The sequence below is a fragment of the Elgaria multicarinata genome, chromosome 4 (assembly GCF_023053635.1).
Source record: "Elgaria multicarinata webbii isolate HBS135686 ecotype San Diego chromosome 4, rElgMul1.1.pri, whole genome shotgun sequence".
Taxonomy (NCBI): Eukaryota; Metazoa; Chordata; class Lepidosauria; order Squamata; family Anguidae; genus Elgaria; species Elgaria multicarinata.
This window is the reverse complement of record NC_086174.1, coordinates 75164831-75185803: the sequence shown is the minus strand read 5'-3', so window position 1 is coordinate 75185803 and position 20973 is coordinate 75164831. Positions and strand designations below refer to the sequence as shown.

At 42.6% G+C, this 20973-nt stretch overlaps 1 protein-coding gene across 2 annotated transcripts in view; it reads left to right on the top strand.

Moving 5' to 3' along the window:
• Window positions 1-20973, top strand: part of GRM1 (glutamate metabotropic receptor 1) — a 224946-nt gene that overhangs the window by 148862 nt on the left and 55111 nt on the right. For both annotated transcript variants that reach the window (XM_063124574.1, XM_063124575.1), the window contains exon 3: window positions 2704-2939. In XM_063124574.1, coding sequence (XP_062980644.1) covers window positions 2704-2939 — 236 coding nt within the window. The remainder of the gene's footprint in view (window positions 1-2703; window positions 2940-20973) is intronic.

The window sequence follows — 20973 nt, the reverse complement described above, 5'->3', positions numbered from 1 at the left end:
AAGCCTAAAAATGAGAGGTATAGTCCTTTGGCACCCCTCCCTCCATATTTGTGCATGACATGCACAGATATAGCACACGGGGGGGGGGAGGTGTCTGTACTCTGAGATGGATGCACTTCTACATCTGGTACTGATTAATATCTTAGAAAATTGTTGGAATGAAAACTGTCAGTGGGCACAGCCATGTAAATACTAGAGGAATGACTGAACTAATGCTATGAGCATGAAGTGATGCTATGCATTGAAGAATCTAGTTTTTAAGAGGACAAAATGCTGCTTTGCCGAAGTTTGGGATGAACAGTTGTCTCCCACTGATAGAACAGTTTGGTTAGCAGAAGGGGGTTTCAAGTTCCCCTGCAGCCCCAAAATCTGCTCTAGAGGGTTGGGGATCCTCTAAAATTAGTTTTGGGGACACTGGGGCTGCAGGGGGAAAGAGGAGAAGGGAAAATTCCATTTTGCAAGCCTAGGTCTGCTGGCAGAACATTGGATGTCTCCCAATGTTGATTAGATACTGGATGGGTGTGAATAATTGGCTGGTAGGCTGAAATCAATATGTGGAATTTCATCCCTTCTGTGCATGGCTTTTGTTGGCTTCTTAGGGTTTCCAAGTCACTGTGGCATTGACTGCAGAAGTCACAACAACTGGCCCAATTCCCCTTCTGGACAACATGTAAAGGTATAGACTGAAGACCTTTCAGCCGTTATAACCTTCCAGCAGTCTTCCCCAACCTCGTACCTTCCAGATGGGCTGGACTACTACCTGTCATCTCCCCAGTGCCCTGACCCTCTGCCAATAGCATTCCCCCTCCTTCACCAATTTCCTTCCCATTCCAAATTCCCCACCTTTCCACCTTCTGTCCCCAGGGATCTTGATAGAGACCCTTCTTTTCCCCACCATTGGCCTGAAAAAGTAGGCCATAGGCCTGAGCAGGAAACTTCATAGTCACATACAGGTTTGAGGTAATGAATTCCTTGACTACAGTTTTGATTACAGGCATACCAAAAGCAGAGAACAGGAGTGATGGAATCCCCATAGCTGTCTCTGTGGCTCAAGGAATAGTTTAATCTTCTTGAGGTTCTGCCTGTATTAGTCTATCTTGACATTAGATTTGCTTTACGGTTGCAAAGTACCCCTTACAATGATACCCATGTACATTTTATCTCTTCGGTGTTGTGAACAACCCTTGGAATTGGCTTCAGGTCAGATGTAAATTCTTTATGGTAAGTCATTAATTATTATTTTTGTTGCACTCTTTGCTGCTGTGTGAAGCAAGCAGATTAAGCTCTTTCTGTGGCAGAAAAAGCTGCTGGTATCATTCCAGATGGAAGCAGCCACTTCTTAGCTGCCAACATAATCTGTTTCTCTAGTGACATGACCAAGCATATTAAAAATTAAATGCAGACTGACTTACATTTGCACTTAAATTAAACTCCAAGCTATTGCTCTTTGGGGACAACGGAAAGATGTGGAGAAAGCTGCTAAAGTGTGATCTTAAGAGTTTATGCACTAACCTTTTAAAAGGCAGAAATGCCTCTCCCAAATGATCCATTTCAAAAAACATTGACATGGCTATTATCAGATAAATCTCATGCATATAATTTCTGGAGGTTTCTGTTTTGTTTTGTTTTCATTTTGGTACAGAGGAGGGAGAGCATATTTGTCTATATGAAAAGACTTCCGGAATTTTCTTGTGTGTGAACAGCAGGTGGATTTTCTTTCAACTGACAATGTTGTTAAGATATGTTTCCTCTCTTTTCTGTCACATTAGGATGCATTTCTCAGTCCTTGTTTGATTTTAACTAGTTCATCAGCTTCAGTTTTTGCTGTTATGGTCACAATCTAATTGAGATTTTTGGAGAGAGGAAAGGTTTGTCAAAATGGACGGGCACGTGTCTTCCTATTCCACCCACCCCATGGAGTGCAAAATGCTATCTAAACTGCCTAGAATCCTAAAAGTGGTTCTTAAGTTCATGTAGAGAAATACAAAATGTTTGCTTTCATAAATCTAGCTGAACACTTCTTTCAGCCCATGAATTTCTAGCATTTGAGAATTAAGATTTTCAATAACATAGATTTACAAGTGAGGCCTGCAACAAAATGTTGCAGCATAGAGTGCACCTGTTCAGACATCCTGACAACCATCCTTACTCATTTTCAGGATACTCCATTTGATTACCTATTTCCTCCCATTCCCCCGTTTCCAGTTGTTTCCAGTTAGCCAACATTGTGTGGCCACTGAGCATGGGATGTTTTGGGTCCCCCCCTCCCACATTAAAAAAAATCCTTCTGTAAATCTTGTGTGTGGATGATACTATTTTGTCTACTGATACTTGAAGATCCGAGTTTGCTATTAGTATATACAATAATTCCAGGAGAAACAACCTGAAAGCTAGACTAAATGGAGCAAATGAGAAGATATATTAGCCACCTTATGTGAAGCCTTCTCTTCCCCAAGTGATTTTGAGTTCTGTGCAATACCTGGCATGCTGCGGGTGTGTGTGCGTGTATGAATAAATATTAAGTAATACTATGAAGAGGAGATAGTGGAGGAGAAAATTATATTTTTCATATTTTTCCTCCTATGTCATATTGGAATGTTGTTGTTTTGATGGAGTAAAGGGCATCTGCTTCAATATAATCAGGATGCACTTTGGCATATGTTCTTGCCCCTTCCTATTATTTTCCCCTCTTTCTCTTTTCAGTGATGGATGGGCGGATAGAGACGAAGTCATTGAAGGGTATGAGGCTGAAGCAAATGGAGGCATCACAATCAAGCTACAGTCTCCAGATGTCTTGTCATTTGATGACTATTTTTTGAAAATCCGTTTGGACACCAACACGAGAAACCCCTGGTTCCCAGAATTTTGGCAGCATAGGTTCCAGTGTCGCCTTCCAGGACACCCTCTGGAGAACCCCAACTTTCAGAAGAACTGCACTGGTAAACATTTACATATTTTTCCTCGGCTCAACAAGCCTGAGCAAAGTTTTTGTTTTGCTTTTTTATTCTCATTTTCTAATTTGTCTGTCCTGCACTGTGATGAAAATCTTATTGTGGTGATAGGCAGGGCACTGATATGTCATGGGACAACCTCCAGGTTGCTACTTGTTCCTTGATGAACTTCTAACCTCTGATACTGGCATTCCAGAGGTGAACATTCAAATATGAAGTGGATTTTTTAAGTTCTCTGGCACTGCTTAACCAATTCTTAATTGGTTTTTCTTCCCCTGCTGAGGTGAAGCAGAAGTTTTTGTTTGATTTGAAAATGAATTTGCAGGTGGTAAAACCGCCAAATAGAGTAAAAACCTGGCAGTATTGCTAACAAAGCTTCTGGCTTCTTTTCAGCATTTCACACATCATTTTGAAAGTGCCTCTGAGCATCTCTCATGCTGTTTGTGTGTGCATTGTTAAGGCAGTTAGTAACCAGATGAGAGCCATTGAAAAATCAAATGTACCATGTAGCCAACATAGACCTTACTTGCATATCATAGACACGGGGAAAGAAAACAACACTTTTGGTGTCAGCTGTGAAAATACCAAGAAGTCAGCAATAGTATAATATAACTGGTAAGCCTTCTATTCTGCCTGTGGAAGAATTAGTTAATACCATCAGCATGATTTAGAGAATGAAATCCCGGACCTAACTGTGTAGGCTGAGATTGGAAATCTCTTGATTTGCAGGAAGCCATAATTTGATGTTTCAGCCATTACCATTGTCGCATGGTATGATCAGCCAGAATTCTCTGGAACTTTGACTTATCATGCACAAGCTGCATGAGTGAACTGCTCATATGTGAACCAGAATGCAATTATCGTTCAGTTTTCAAAGTTCTCTGAATTTTGCAATAAAGTTTTTCGATTTTTTAAAAAATGCACAAAAACATGTACAGTAGGGAAAATAAAATGCATACTCTAGGGCGAGTAGCATTCTAAAAGGTACAGACTTATTTCATGCAAAAGTGCAAAGTACAGAAGGGAATTGTATATCTTTGCACTGTAGGTCCTTGATGAATGCTAATGAGTGTTAATGGCTTTACTGATGGTAAATGCTTCAGGGATGGAGCTTTGTTTCATCTAGGCTCCCTGATAGCAAATTCAAACAGGTGCACCTAGGATGGCTTGTATGAGTAGGAACCTGGCAGGAAGTAAGATTTCTGCATATTCCTGAGGTCTCACAACCTGTTGCCGAATGAAAGCAAGCCACTCCTGTTGTACATGGCAAATACGGGAAGCCAGTGTAAACTGTAGCTTTGCATACTTGTCCTGGCTTCCCAAGCCCCTGCCTGATTCATCTTTCCAGACAAAATGGAGATTTTCTAGAATCAAGGTGCTAGGGTACACATAAAGTGGCAGAGAGGCACAGGTATGCATTTACACAGTTATCTTATTTACAAATAGATCCATGCTTTCTTCACATGTTTGCAATGCTTTTTAGCAAATGAAGATTGGCTTGACTCAGTATTTGTATACGTTGTGATATTTATTTGCCAGCCTTTGTGTCTTAGAAATTACCTATGTGAATATATATATTATATCAGTCCCCTGCCCTTTTATGGCCTTTATCTAAAACAAATAAAATGGATTGATATAGGCGCACAGAAACAAAGGATATTGATTTTGTTTCTGTAGGGTAGGTTTATAGGCAAGCCAGGTTGCTATAACTCATTCATCTAAATTCACTAGCAAAGGAGGAGAAATAACTAGACCTGAACCAAAAAAGGAGCAATTTTCACAACTATTTTTTAGCATCATCAAAAAGTGCCCCCTTTCAGTGATTGTTTAGACATGTCACTATAGGGGATGATAATGTTCACACACTGAGAATGAAGGAAATGCTTCCTGAAGCCTTGACCTCAGTGACATCATCATGTGGTCATATATGATAAGCGAAGTATCATTGTGACATAATCTTGTACAGTAGATGATTACTGAGTAGCTGGGACTTCCCACATGACTTTTTCAAGGAGAAAGATGGTGTAATAATCATATGAAAAAAAATGCAGCTGAGGTAGCTTCATATCTGGGGAAGAATGGCAGTGAACCGATGTAAAATAAAAGGCTAAAATTTCCATAATTAACCATGTGGGGGCAATAATTCACATATTCCTTGAAAGCACTACCTTTGCCTCCCAAGTTGAAACAGGTGAATATTTGGTTTAATTGTTTAATTGTTAAGCCTTTTCAGTTGTATTGGTTGATTGATAGGAGTAGTTTGTATATTGTCATTAGCTGCTGCCATTAGCACAGCTCTGATTAGCCAGCATCTAGTTTCGGGATGCTGTGTGTATGTGTAAGTTCAAATGCTGATTATCCAGATTCACTTGTACATTGCCCGTCTTGTCTCTGAGAGAAACGAGCCTTTTTAACATGTTGCAAAGTTGGCTTCAGATCAATTCAGATCTCTCAAGAGATATTTGAAAGGCCGATGAAGTTTCCATAGACTTCACAGATTAGGAAAGCAGATACCATTATTGAAGTTGTTCTTCTATTTATGACATGTGATGTATTTAGGAAAGACAAATTTATACGATTCTGCTCTGTTAGTGGCAGCACTTGATTATAAGAATGGCGCAGCTGGATCAGACCAAGGTCCATCTATTCCTACATTTTGTTTCCAACAAAATGTTTCCTCACTTCAGGGAATGAAGGGATAGCTCTCCCCTGTTGAACCACTTTGGATAGCTCCTTCAGAGTATTGTCTGATTTTGACAGAAACCCAGAGCAGATTCACTGCCCCACTGACATTGGAGCTACCCGTCTCCACTCCTCACCCCCACCTCATCATTTTTTCATAAAGGTTATTTGCACTTACACACTCCATTGGGTTCCGCCAAATCTCCTGATACCTCCCTCTTCTGGGTGGGCAATGCCATTTTGGCTATATTTCCCCTGAAGATTGGAAACACAGGGAATGAAAGAAGTATCCCCCATAAATGTGTTCTCATCCTATTCAAAGGCTCTCTCTGCTAGGTTATATACTGGAAGGGCAGGGGGTTGGTAGTGCCTGTCCAGATCTTGGCAAGAGGCAGGAAATGCAGTGTAAATGTGTGTATGGTCTTTTTCTTTCAAAGTAATTGCAGAAGTGTGTGTGTGTGTGTGTGTGTGTGTGTGTGTGTGTGTGTGTGTATTCCTCTTATGAAAAGGCCTATTGCAGCCAATTTTTAGCCTAAGGACTAATTGTAACCCTTTTTATCAGAAAGGATGTCATGAGTTACCACTTTGATGAAGGGTATGTACAACATGGGTTTCCGTGTTAGAATCCTACATACAGCAATCAAGAGCAGGAATAGTAAGTTTATATTCATAGACAGCTTCCCCTGTGGTTGCATTTTTATGATGCAACATTTAGACATTACAGAGGACAGTCCTCTAATTTAAGGGCCATCAGTCAACAGTCCTCTTTTTGAAAGGCTGACAGTCTGTTTTGTGTTTTGTTTTTTAAGAACCCTAAGAAGGGAAAGCTGAGCCTTGAAGTTACCCATCAACAGTTAGCATTTCGACAGTATAGCCAGGAAGGCGTATCCAGATTTTGTCAAATCCATTCTGACTGTGTTTCAGAGATTGTCAGGTGGCCTTTTTTCCATAATCTGCTCATGGACAGAATCAGATTTATTTATTTTTAATCAGAATTTCATTTTACTAGCGCTAATGTGCATTAGTGCAAGTACTAATTAGCACTACTGTACATGTGCATCCTAATGCAAATGCACTAATGCACATTAATACGACTAATGTGAATTACCGTAAGTAATGCAGATTAGTGCATTTGGGCATTTGCTCATTAGCAGTAATGCACTATGCACATTAGTGCTAATTAGAATTGGCACAAATCCCTCTCCCCAAAAGTGAAAAACTGTCTACAATTCCACAAAATCCATGTGACTTGGAAAAAGCCTGGCCACTACGGAATTTACAGGTCGAATTCATAGAAATCTGAACTCCATTGCGGATTCCTCCAACATCCCTGGTCACTGTTCATGTGGCCACCGTCTTCCGTGCTATGGCAAGATGTATTGCATTTCTGTTTAAATCATAGTATTTATTTCCAAATTTGCATCTATGGATGTGAAATGGCATATGCTGATTTGTGCAGTTCTAAGTCCTCTTTTGTCTTCTTTTGGGCTCACACATCTTTTCTTTTTTAGCAACACATAAGCGGCCACCCTAAGTACTGGCAATTCATTTGCCTTCCCCTCACACCACTGCTTTTAGGATTAGGTCAACACACTATACGCTGCAGATGCAATCCTCATTTCATATCTCTTTGGAAACGGTGGCTGAGGCAGCAGCCTGTTCATTAAAAGGGCTTTTCTTTGGGGACATATGCAATCATGCTTCGGTATGCTATCTGTGGTTTGGCTCCTGGATGGTTTACTTTATAGGCACATTTCAAAGAGCCTGATATTGTACTTCAAACCCCTTAAGTGGGTCCAGAGCTACATAGCAGAGATAATTGTTTCATTAAACCATGCAACTTTATGCACATGTTTGGAAGTTAAGGTTGACCTATGTTTGCACGCTGGAAAGTGCCAATATGCTGACCAAAACAAAGGACAAAACACAGCATGGGACGTGATAATTGTATCTTAAGATACAATCTTAAGATAATTGTATCTTAAGGTCTGCCTTCACCATGTCTAAGAGCATTCGCCTTTGGCCTTGAGCAAGCTCATCGTCTTACTCAAGGCCCAAGAGCCAGTGTGGTGTAGTGGCTAAGGTGTTGGACTCGAAGTCTGGAGATCCAGGTTCTAGTCCCCACTCAGCCATGGAAACCCACTGGGTGACTGGCCAGTCACATACTCTCAGCCCAACCTGCCTCACAGGGTTGTTGTTGTGAGGATAACATGAAGAGGAGGAGGAGGAGGATTATGCACGCTGCCTTGGGTTCCTTGGAGGAAAAAAGGTGGGATATAAATGTAATAAATAAATAAATAATTGAGTGATATGAGCAGTCATCTCAATGGAAGGAAACAGAGGCCTCAAAAAGGGAGAAGAACAGGAACCAAAACTGCTGACCCCAACAGGGTGAGATACAGAAAATCAAGAAATGAATTCATTCCGTCCTGAGACTGAGACTGTAACTGACATGATCACAGTACTCCTTGATCAAGCTAATTCTCTGTTTGGAAGATCAGAACAGGAAGTTACTCTGGGAGTTTAATTGTGGTGTAGGTTACTAGTAGCCAAGGCTTGCTGTCTGTCAACTTCTTAAAATATCAGCAGTTTGTGATTCCTGGCATACGATAGTAGTTCATATTTGACTGAATCTAATAGCTGAAGATAATATTTAGTATCCGGAGTATTTGGAAGATGACCTGATGCATTCAACGGCTGACCACACCTGGAATGTCATACTTGAGGTCTGGTGACTCAAAAGCAGAACATCATATGATGCCAAAAAGTATGATGCACTCAAAGTTTGAAGTGGAAAATGTCAGTTCCAAAATTGGAGATGTGGATTAATTTAAATTTCAGATGTTTGATAATATCTGTTTAATTAAAGTGATATGTTAGGGAAACCAGTGGGGGTAGCTGCAGCACACTACATACCCTATTTCTTCAATTCTAAGACACAGTTTTTTCCCCCATATAAACATCTCTAAAAATGGGGTGTGTCTTAGAATCGCAGGTGTGTCTTAGGTGTTTTTTTTTCTGTTGGTGGTACTGAAATTAGTGTGCATCTTACAATCGAAGAAATACGGTAATTAATGTGTAGTTTGACTAGTGGTGCAGTGGAACCAAAGCTCACAGGCTCAACACATCAGGAATTTTCTATTAGTAGGAACAATGAGATCATCTGCCACCCCCTCCGCCTCAAAAGGTATTCTCCGTTCCATCTGAGCTTAGCTGCAATCCTCACAGTAGCTGGGGGCAAGTGGATTTCCCCAAATTCCCCAGCAACAATATATTGTACATTGTACAATATATGTACATTGATGGTGCTATATAAATAAATACATAATAATAATAATATTGCTGTCAGACAGCCTTAATTCAAAAATATTTTGGAATGGCTTCTTCTTGAATGGAGAATTAATAACCATTTTATTTATTTATTTTATTAAAACCTTTGTATCTTGCCCTATATGACTGGGGCCTCAGGTCAGCAAACAGATAAAATCAGTTCAAATAGTCTAAAAGAATAAATAATTCACACAGCTAAAAACAAATTAAACTATTAACAAGGAAAAACCAGTAGAAAATTTGAAAGAAATAAAACCAAAACTATATGCAGCTTAGGCAAATTTATCCTTCAAAGGCTTTTATAAAAAGCCACATTGGCACCAAAACAAAGCCAGTGTTGGCACCAGTTGGGCCTCCAAGGGGAGGGCATTCCACAACTAGCATGTCACAACAGAGAAGGCCATTTGCTTTACAGAAGACATACATAATACAGAGAGAGAGAGAGAGAGAGAGAGAGAGAGAGAGAGAGAGAGAGAGAGAGAGAGATGGCTGGATGTTTGGATTCTCCTTGGGGGCTACAGGGAATTTCCTGTTGTGCACTTGCCCTTCAAAATATACCACTCCACCACTAAGCTTGACCCTAGGCCTGACAACATTCTGGGAAGTTGTAGCAGGCCTCAGCCCTTTCTTATCCTAGGGTGACCATATGGAAAGGAGGACAGGGCTCCTGTATCCTTAAAAGGTGTATTGAAAAGAGAATTTCAGCAGGTGTTTTTTGTATATATGTGGAAACCTGGTGAAATTTTCTCTTCATCACCACAGTTAAAGCTGCAGGTGCTCTGCCCTCTTTTAAATCTGGTCACTCTAGTATAGCTCCTGCACTTTTACTGCTGTGATGAAGAGGAAATTTCACCAGGTTCCCCATATATACAAATGACACCTGCTGAAATTCCCTTTTCTATGCAACTGTTAAAGATACAGGAGCCCTGTCCTCCTTTTCATATGGTCACCCTATGTTATCCTTGTCTCCATTTATGAATGCATCAAGTAAAACGGGGGCAGGGAGGGTGGGTTCCAGCAAACAAATAAGCAGGATTTCATCGCAGAAGGTGGAAACATTTGCCTCCCTGTCCACCCACTGCTGAAGAAGATAAGGAGATTCCCTTCCAGCTCCCCAGGCATGAGGGACGCACATTTACGTCAACCGCTGTGACAGCCATCCAACAAGCATCACTTTGATTTTTACTTTTTTGCTTACTTCAGTTTGCGGTAACTAATTTTACTTCATCAATTTGTGTTCAGGACTCAGCATTTCACCAGTTCTAATATTGTCCCTTGAAAATTAAGCTGAATGAATATTAAGATGTTTTCTTTTTATTCTACTGGGGAGGGGACATTCTAATTTTAACATTGTTGAGAGCCTGATATTAATGTTAGTGGCAGCTGAAGGACTCTGAAGTGCTGGATGTTTTACTTTCCCTAATTTGCAGCCATGGAAATGGGGAGGGAGGGGGGACTCATCTTAAAAGGCCAAGAAGAACGATGTGCTCCCTCATGTGGGCAGAATGTATACAGCTCCTCTTTTGTGAGTGTAGTTTGAGAGAATGAATGTGGGCTTTCTGGATCACTTGCAATATTGAGTGATGAAAAGGTGAAGCAAAGTGGGCTTGACTTGAAAGGACTATAAATTCTTTCCAATCATAACAGAAAGTTGCACAAAGACAATGTGCATTGGAATGCTTGCTTAAATTGAAGCTTTAATCCAGCCTTCACCAACACACCACATTCCAGAGGTCTTGGACTTCAACTGCCATCATCCCTAGCCAGCATTACCTAATGACCTTCAGAGTTGGGGATTATGGGGGTTGTAGTTCAGTGCATATAGAGTGTGCTGAGTTGAGAAAAGGCTATTTTAGTCTATACCAACCTGGTACCCTTCTGATATTTTGTAAGACACCTGCCATCATTCCTGAGCATTGGCCATGCTGGCTGAGGCACATGGAAGTTGAATCATAAACATCTGGAAGGCATCAAGTGGAGGAAGACTCATCCATTTCATAATTAACTAAAAGCATTTCTACAAATTAAGCTTATGTAAATATCACCAAAGTCAACAACAACATTCATCTCATGCTTTTCCAGGTTTGGTTATTTCAACCTTCCCCAACCTGGTGCCCTCCAGATATTTTGAACTTCAACTCCCATTAGCCCCAGCCAGCATGGCCAATGATCAGGACTTCTGGAAAGTGTTGTCCAAGACCTTTGAAAAATTTTGGTGACATTTTTTAGAGCAGGGAAAATGCAGTATTATTTTTGAAAGCTAACGAAAATGCTTTTTCCATTTGTGTAGCTGAGCTATTCTGCTATACCACAGTGCCACGTAGAGGTTATGTAGTGGAAATGCAGGAAAGGAAATGCTCTTGTGTAGTGCTCAGATCTCAATTCAGTTTTGTCTCGCAACAAAACTAAAAGTAGATACAGTGGATTAACAGCCTTGTGTAGAAAAGCGTTTACATAATGGTAACCCTTGCCAAAACCTTGTGGAAACAAGGAAAACCAACTTTGTGCATCTACTGCAAGCATCTTTGATAACAGAGTGCATGTAACAAACATCATTTCTTGAAACTTAACCATACATTTTCGGGAAGACTGAGGAAGCATGATAACCATGCCTGTGTTTCAAGGATCTCTGCTTCCCAAAGATAGCCCAAATTTTCTGGGAGATGTCAATGGTACACCACCCTGAGATCCTAGTGATACAGGGCTGGATAAAATTTTTAAAATAAATAAATAAATGGTAAATCACTATTCCTTATTTACCTTTTGGGCAGTTTTTTTGGCATGCCTTGTCAACAGTGTTGTTAGATTAACAATGTTGTTATCTTAAGAAAGGAATTGAAGATAAACCCACCAATATCACAATGCCTTTCTACAAATCATGCCAATCATTGTAGGCGTAGTTTTTATTCTGCTTTTAAATGGTTGAGTAACTCATGATAAAAGGAGGCAAGAAAAATACAGTTGGCACCTTATTTATACATGCTTCCACTAATTTTAGCTAGATTGAGATCAATTAGTTGCTAACCACCACACTATATACACACACAAATGTGTTGAAGAACACACATAAAAGTGTTCCATGCTGAAGCTAAGCAGACCTAGCCCCATAAGGTTCCTGCACTTAGTGTGTAGTTCTATGCACAGTTATCAGTGCTGCGCATACAAATAAGGAAAGTTTTGGCATTCTCACTATGACTCTCCATAAATAAACATAAGGACTGGATTCTCTATAAAACAAAGGGTACATCTGAGGATGTTTCCATTGTAACCTGACCATTTCGCAGTGCAATCAAACGTTTATTAGGAGAATATGTTTGTGAAATAAAACATTAATTACTATTGCATGAGGCATTTTTTTAATATTTAGAACTAGGAAATGGACCTGGCTTTGCATGGGTTGGAAGAGGCTTTCAGTTGACAGAGCAAAGCTTTCAGTTGTCAGAGCTGGACATACTGTGCTCGCTCTGTCTGAGTGAGGCCATGCTTGCCAGCATCCTTAGAATTTCTCCTGCCACAGTGCATCCCTATAGGCCCCTGAAGGTGGAGTCTACCCACTCCATTCCCCTAAGGGGGGAATGACACACAGCAGGGAGGAGGGGACAGGTGTATAATTTTGTCCCTCGGCCTATGAATCTTCCCTGGCTTCAAACTGGTATGGACTGTCAAGCTATGTGCTGGTTAGGGGTGTCTGTCCCTGGTGGCTGAAGAGGTTAGGCAGATGCACACACCAGGGTCCCCTTCGAATGCATGCCAACTTTTAGGTGTTTAGGTTTCACCATCTTGGCGCTGTGGCACTGATGGACAAACAGGCAGAGACATCCTCTTGTATTATACAGATATGAAGCTCTTTGACTTCACTTTAGCAAGGTAAACTAGAATTAGGCCAATAGCCTGGATGTATGGGGACAGTTTTAGATTGGAAATAAGAATATTTTTGAGAATTGGAATGAAACCTCTTTGACTTACTGACATCATGGATATGAAGTTGGCAGTCTTTTTGAACTCATTATATCTTTAGCAGCCCCGCAAGATCCCTAATACTAAATGTGTGTTCAGAAGAACTCAGCAAGGTGCTTGAAGGTTGCACGAAGTGTATAAATTCTGCATTGTTGCTCTTAGAAAAGCTAAGTGCATTCTATTCTGGTTTAAAAGGAGCTTGACTCCATACATGGTAGAGTGTGTTGCTTTTGTTTAAACCTGTGGGATGCTGTGAAGAAAGCTTCCTAGTGCAAAAAAGAAAAAAGAAAAGAAAAAGCACTGTAATTGTATGTAATTGCCCACTTTATACATCTGTTGCTTGGGGGGATTTTTCTTTCAAAACCTATACAATATTTTCCATGTACAGTGTTTCTCGCTGTTTGACTTGCTTTTTCTCATAGCAACTGACACCAACCTCATTTTGTAGATAGCAAGCGACTGAAGTTGCCAGGGCTACCCACTGAACTGAACCAGAGCATTTGGAAGCTACAAACAGTGCAAAATGTGGCAGCTAGGTGTACTGTTTCAGGACCATATTACACCAGCTCTGAAAGTCCTGCACTGGTTTCCAGCTCAATTCAAGGGGTTGGTTTTAACCTTTAGGGCCCTAAACGGCTTAGGACCTGGCTATCTAATGAACCACCTGTCTTACTATGAACCTGCCCAAAGTATGAAGATCTGCAGAAGAAACCCTTTGGAGGGCACCATTACCCACCGAGGCCTGTTTGTTGGACACACATGAAAGGGTAATAAAATATATCAATAAGAACATAACTTAGCCCTGTTTGGACAGTCCGAACTTGTGGATGGAGAGCAAATGAGATTGCACCAACTTCCATGCATTCAGGATAAGGAAATATATATCCCAACCTGGTGCCTTCCAGATGTTTTGGACTTCACTCCCATCAGCTCCAACCAGCCTGGCCACTGGTCAGGAATGCAGGGAGTTGCCATTCCAAACATCTGGAGGGCACAAGACCAGCTTGGAGAAGGCTGAACTTTATGTGAAGAGTCTCTTTATACTAGGAGTGGTCAACCTGTGGCCTTCCAGATGTTGGATTCATGACTGCCCCAGACCTCATAGTAAGGGGGGTTAGCCCAGGAACTATTGGAAGGTCACGGGGTTCCCCTCCCTATATGATCGGGAATGCCATTCCATTTGGAAGACTTCAAACACTCCTGAGAGAAAGAGCTCTTACGGTTTTCATGGGCATGGATATGAAGTGGGTGGGTAAATTCTAATAATAATAGTTTAAATTAAAATTGTTATAGCCCTAGGTTTCTTTGGAAAAACACCAAAACTTATACACGCTGGATAGGGCCTCAAGGTAGGTGGGTAACTAGGCGTTTTCCTAGCCCTCCACGAGTCATGGTACAAAGGATGGAGAGTTTCCTGTCATGCCTCATGATCTAAAGTTCTTTGAAACATGGAGTTGACTTGTAGTAAAAACACAAAAACCCACTACCTGGCACAATATGGGGAGCACAAGAAATGTAAGCATGTGTTAATGAGAGTCATGTACACCATGACCATATTTGAAGAGAGTTTGGATAAATCAACTTTTTACTTTAAGAGTTAGGTAGCAGACAGTGGTGTGTGCACAGCTGTGAGTCTATACTCAGAATCCAACACTGTACTGGTCAAGCCCATCTGAATAATTCTGACTATAATGTATGGTTGACACAATCCCTCAGTCTGTAATAAGATTTCTTTCCTGATACTCTCATGAGAATCAGAATCTAATTCACACTTTATGATTGTTTATATTAATGATCAGAGCACTCATGATTTTTTTTAAAAAAGTAACATGTTATTTCAAGAGAAAGTCACTTGTTCTAGTGATTATTAACCCGACCTGCAGTCATGTTTCTTACTGATCATAAAAAAAAAATGCATTGTGCAACAGCAAATACAGAAGTAAGATGAATGGTAATGTCATTTTTATGCTTTATATATAAGCAAGAGCCGGGTCCTACGACAGATTTGCTTTAACTGTGGTTCTTTGTACCACTGAAGTTAATAGGCCTGATCAGCAGAATGAAACCCAACTGCTCGGCATCTGCTAGGGCAAGGGCAAACCCTGAGCCAGCCCTGGCATCAGTAGTTGGCATGGATGGGCAGTTCCTTATGACTCAGAGGCTCAGAAGGGCCCATCCATGCCTGACCCTGCAGCACTTGGGGCCATTACCAGTGGTGATGGCAGTGGTGGCAGCTTTTCCTCGCTCCTCACCCAGTCAGCTGACCTCGCTGACAAAAGGCAGTGGCAAGGCAGCTGGCTAGCCCACCCTGCAGGTCCCACAGTGCAGCATTTCATGTTTTGAGTAGCAGTGACCTGAACCAATCAGACTCTGTCTTTGGGGAGATACAGCCAATGAGGGCACAGGAGAGATGTAAAGACCACTGGGCTGGCTGTTTCAGCACTTCCTCTTGCTAGTGAGGCTGGCTAGAGTGACAAGAAGGAGCAGCTGCCACCAAGGCAAAAATGGAGGGAAGACTGGCTGGCAGGGCAGTGGGGGAAGGGCAGGTGGTGTCCGTGCAGGGAGGCCATTGGCAGCACTAGGCCTAGAGCCCGGATTTTGAACCTCTTTCAGCCCAAGGGTCAAATTCCATTTCAGGGATGCTCTAGGGGCTGGATTCCAGTGGTGTGTGGGCAGATGGCAAACAGAGTGGGGCTAAAGGCCAAAGGGGTGGGGCTGAAATACCCAAATGGCCAGCATATTTTAGCTTAACTGCCAGTACCTAAGTCTTAGGAGAGACATTTCAACCTTTTAGAATGGGGAGAAAAGCTGCACAGATGCTGGGAAACCACTGATGGGTGGTTAGGGGAAAGCGGGTGGGGCCAGGGGAGGTGCCATCTGGGGAGCTCTGAATAGCTGGATTGGGATCCCAGGTAGGCCACAGTTGGCCCCTGGGCCTGAGGTTCTGCACCCCTGCTTTAAGGAAAGCCATATCTAGTTGTTCCTCCAGCTTTGCCATGATCCTTGTGGCTGAAAGAAACAATGGGGCTATGGACGGCAAAACATGACTGCACCGCTGCCATACAGGTGATGTATTTGTAGGATGCAGTCTTACATGGGGGGGGGCACATGGGAATGATGTAAGCCCTTAGGTGTTATTCCCCACATCAGCAATACCCCAACAGGAGAGAAGGTGCCAATTGCATGGGAAATGCCTACACAATCTGCCCTAGTTGTGGTCATGTCATTCACATGCTCCCCCAAACCAAATGGCACCACAGCACTGAAAGCCAACTTCCAAATGGCTGCATGGAAGCTCACACAGTAAGCTTCCATGTTGAAGCGGGGGCTAGAACCTGGATCTCCCAACTCCCAGTCCAACACTCTAGCCACTACACCACACTGGCTCTCAGTAAAAGTCAAGCTGTGTTCAACTGGACCTTCTACCGAGTAAGTGTGTTTAGGATTGCAACCTTACTTATCTAACTTAGTAATCTGGCTAAATACACCTTCCCCAACCTGGTGCCTTCTAGATGTTTGGGGCAACACCTCCCATCTGCCTCTGCCAGCCTAACCAATGGTCAGGGATGATAGCAATTGTAGTCCAACACCTCTGGAGGGCACCAGGTTGGGGAAGGCTGGAAATGAATGGACAGTCATAAAACAACTTATGAGCTTCTCCTAGGAAAGATGCTGGGGTACACCACACACTGCCCAGAAGTATGTTGGATGTGATCATGTCATTGCATGCCTTCTACTCGCAGCTTTGCATATTTGCTTGCTTGACGACAGGTGCTTTGTTGGAAGCTGCTACTGGGAGGGAGGAAAAATGGGTTTCTTCATGTGGGGGGTAGTGCTCACATGCAGAGTGATCTCCATGGGCCTTAAAAGAACCCACTTTTCCCCATCTCATGCCCTTCCCCTGCCTTGGAGCACTCAATGTACCAGATGTTATAGGGAATATATGGCCTGTTCAGCACTCCCCGCCTTCCACTCAGTCAAGAACTGTGAGCTCCTACAACAGAAAAGGGACAGGGCTTTGTTATGCCCTGTGCCAGGGATCATAGAGTCATAGAACAGCAAAGTTGGAAGGGGCCTACAAGGCCATCGAGTCCAACCCCCTGCTCAATGCAGGAATCCACCCTAAAACATCCCTGACAGATAGTTGTCCAGCTGCCTCTTGAATGACTCTAGTGTGGGAGATCACACAACCTCCCTAGGTAACTGATTCCATTGTCGTACTGCTCTAACAGTCAGGAAGTTTTTCCTGATGTCCAGCTGGAATCTGGCTTCCTTTAACTTGAGTCCATTATTCCATGTCCTGCACTCTGGGAGGATCGAGAAGAGATCCTGGCCCTCTTCTGCGTGACAACCTTTTAAGTATTTGAAGAGTATGTTAAACCTCTTTCAGCCTGAGGACCAAATTCCATTTGGGAGAAGTTCTCCAGTTGCTGCTGTTATTAACTGGCCAAAATCTGCAATAAACAAACAAACAAACAAACAAACACAATCATCACCACCCAGAACAATGACACAATGAGAAGAGACTTTGAAAAATGGCACTGATTAAATTAATGTTTTCAGTTCATCTCTTATGCTCATAGTGAAGTAGGAGAAAAGTTCTGACATCTCCATCTGGAATGCATTTACTTGCGAAGTTTGATGAAACTCTGCCACCTCCCTGGTTGCTCCATGCTGCTTTGGAAAGCCACTTCCACCCAAGTGGATTTGCTTATGGCACATGCAAGTGCTGCCCATTCTCCTGGGAGGTACGATGCTTGCCTTGTATGTAATGATGCTCTGAAGCAGGGTGGGCAAATGCTGGCCTTCCAAATGATTTGGCTTCTAACTCCCATCACCCCTCTCCATTGGCTATGGAACTGAGAGTTGTAGGCCAAAACATCAGCAGAGCTACAACCTACCTACACCTGCACTCCAGTGTGACCTCCATGGACAGAAGCTTTAAAATGTCTATGGGGCAACATGGGAGCAACCATGGAGGTGATGCCATTGGACTAAAATCCATAGAATTGAGCTAGAAGAGAAAAATGCTTCAGACAGAGATGTTGGAATTTTTCCTTCATTAAACTTTGAGCAACGCAGCTGAATGAAGAGCTATAAATTCGTCTGTACCTCCTATGTTTGAGAGCAACCTTCCTTCTGGTGTGAGTGCAAAGTGTCTAAGTATGCAGCTGGACTCCTTTCCTTATACGTAGGTCTACATTTTAAAGTCCCAAGTAATAATGGACCTTAGCTCTCTTTTGTACAAATATAAAAATTCTATGCAGACATATCACCACCAACACTATCTATCTATACACCCAAATGTAATGTGGAAGCACACAGATGTCACACATGGTGGAAAGAACATTTTGTCACTCTTGGGGAATATTGTGTATTTGATGCTAATCCACGGGCAAAAGCAATGCTAGAAGACAACTTTACATAATAGATTCGTTACAATCATAATAAAACCATCATCATTTCAGTGTCGCGAAAACAGAGTGATAAAGAGCCATCCTACGGAGGATTAAAGAAAGATGAATGAAGTTTGAGTTTATCTCTTCTGGCATACCATGCTGCCACAGAGGGATTCCAGGGCCTGAGGGAGGCTTTGGGCATTGCACAGAAGCAGCCAAAGCTAACACATGAGTCACCAACGCGTCTACTTTTTGTGTTTCTAGTATGAATCGTATGTCTAACTTCCAGTGATTTGTGCGGGCAGTCTCAGCCAATTATCAGCACAGCAAGATACAAATCCCCCTCCCCCATTATGGACTTTGGGAAAGCTGATGCAGGAGAAGCTCAAGCACATGTAACATTGCCCCAACACCTTGCAAAAAGAGGAAAGAAAAAGAACAGCAGCTTTGGGGATTTGGAGCCAAGAAGCAGTGTGGTGGAGTGTGCTTAACTTTCTTCACCTGCTAGAGTTCCAAACATGTGTTTATATGGCCTGGCAAGAAGGAGCTCCAGGGCAATTCAGAAGAGGGAAACAGTGCGTGAGGGAAGGACTAAGTGCACTCATGTTGGCGCACACCTATACGTCCCTCTTGGAAATCCCTCCTTTCTAAAGCAGGAGTGGGGAACTTTGGAGGGTCGAGGAGCCAATTTCAACCTCCCAGAACTCCCCTGGAGACCTCAGCCCCCATCACCGCCACCACACACACACTGCTGAAATTGCCATATTTAAATTGACACTGAATTTCGGCAGCACTTCAGCAGTGAGAGAAAAGCTACATTTTTTAATTTTTATTTTGGGGCCTTTAAAAGTGGAGCATGCACTTTGCTTTAATGCAAAACATTAACTCCCGACGCCCGGGAGAGTGCGATTTGCATTAAAGTAAGGTGCATGCTCTCTGTAAGCCTTGTTTTAAAGCTTAGCAACCATTTGTTGGGGGCAAAAGGAAGGGGGTACATGTGTCCAATGGTCTGCATGTTGCCCACCTCTGCTTTAGAAAAACAACATGATCCGATACATGCCTTTACAGGTATAAGAGGCTATAGCCCCTGAGTCGTGCTATTTTTCTGCTTCGCTGCACTCCTCTGCAGACCTAAACAACAGTCTTGTTTCACCTTAAATCTGTTTGTCTTTAAGGAGCTGCAAGAGTTTCCTATTTTTTTTTTATTGCGACAGACTAACACAGCTACCCCCTGGAAGCTATGCAGATCTCTGAGTAAGGGCCATTAAACAGAGCGGTACTTACATGAATAAAGTGGCACTTCAGAAGAAACATGAATAGGATCAGGCTGCACATCACTTGAAAACCATTCCCTTTACAAACAACTAAATCTTTCTATTGCCATATGAAATGGCCTTATATCGAGTCAGACCACTGGCCCATTATTGTCTACTGGGAGGGGCCATAGCTCAGTGTGGCGGAGCATCTGCTTTGCATGCAGAAGGTCCCAGGTTTGATCCTCGACTTCTCCAGGTAGGGTGAGGAAAAGAATTCTGCCTGAAACCCTGGAGAGCCACTGCCAGTCAGTGTCAGCAATACTGGGCTAGATGCACTAAGGGTCTGACTCAGGGGCTGTCTTCACAGCACCAGGTTGGCACTGCCTCCCTCCAAAACCCCTCAGTTTTCCTCTGCCAGAGTGGTGTCGGGTAATCCTGATGCCAAGGAGCACAGGGTTTCCAGAGGCCATCCAGGTACCGGAGCCGCTGCCCCACACTCTTCCTGGTGGAAGGTGACCAATCAGAGCGATATCAGATGGCAGAAGAGCCATACTGACACCACTCCCATTTAAAAAGTGGGGGTAAGTCCCTAACTTTTTCAATGCATAGGTTTGCAGGAAAGCCCTGCAGTAGTTATGAAGCTGCGTCTGTGTCATATAACAAACGGGCTCTGGAGAAATGAAAGTCACTGGCAGCCATAAAAGACTAAACTTATTAGTATAATATAATATGTCACCAAATATTGTCCAGGATTACGAGTTGTTTTAACCTGCTCTTGTTAGACATTTTATTAACACTTTGTATTTTTGCATTACCTCTGCCATGAGGAGCATTTTATTATATTTCTGTATGCGCATGGCCTGACTGGCTCATAAGCAATAAACTGTTGTTGTTGTCATATAACTGATGCAGCGCAGAGCCGCAGCCACCATGGAGCTTTCCCTGCATATAGACAGCCCCTCAGTATAAGGCAGTTTCCTATGTTCCTAGGAAGAAGTTAGCGGTGTTCCAGGGTATCATGGAGAGATCTTTCCAATCACCTGTGTATCTGATCTTGGGTTTTTTTTAGCTGGAGATGCCATGGATGGAATGTGAGGCTCTCTGCATGCAGACCATATGCTCTACCACTGAGCTATGGACTCTACCCAGAAAGCCACAATAAGTTTCACTGTGATAGGCCAAGGGCTGGTGTCTCCAATTTCGTTGGGGCCTATGACTCTATTCTGGGTTTGACTCAGAAAGTGCTTAACCCTTTCCTCAAACTAGGTTCAGCACCTTGGATAGCTCCTTTAGAGTTCTGGGTGGTTCTGACTGAAAACTAGAATGGATTCAGAACCACCAGCCTCCACTGGGGCAAAATACATGCTGAGGCATACCCCAGGCTTACCCTTACTGTTA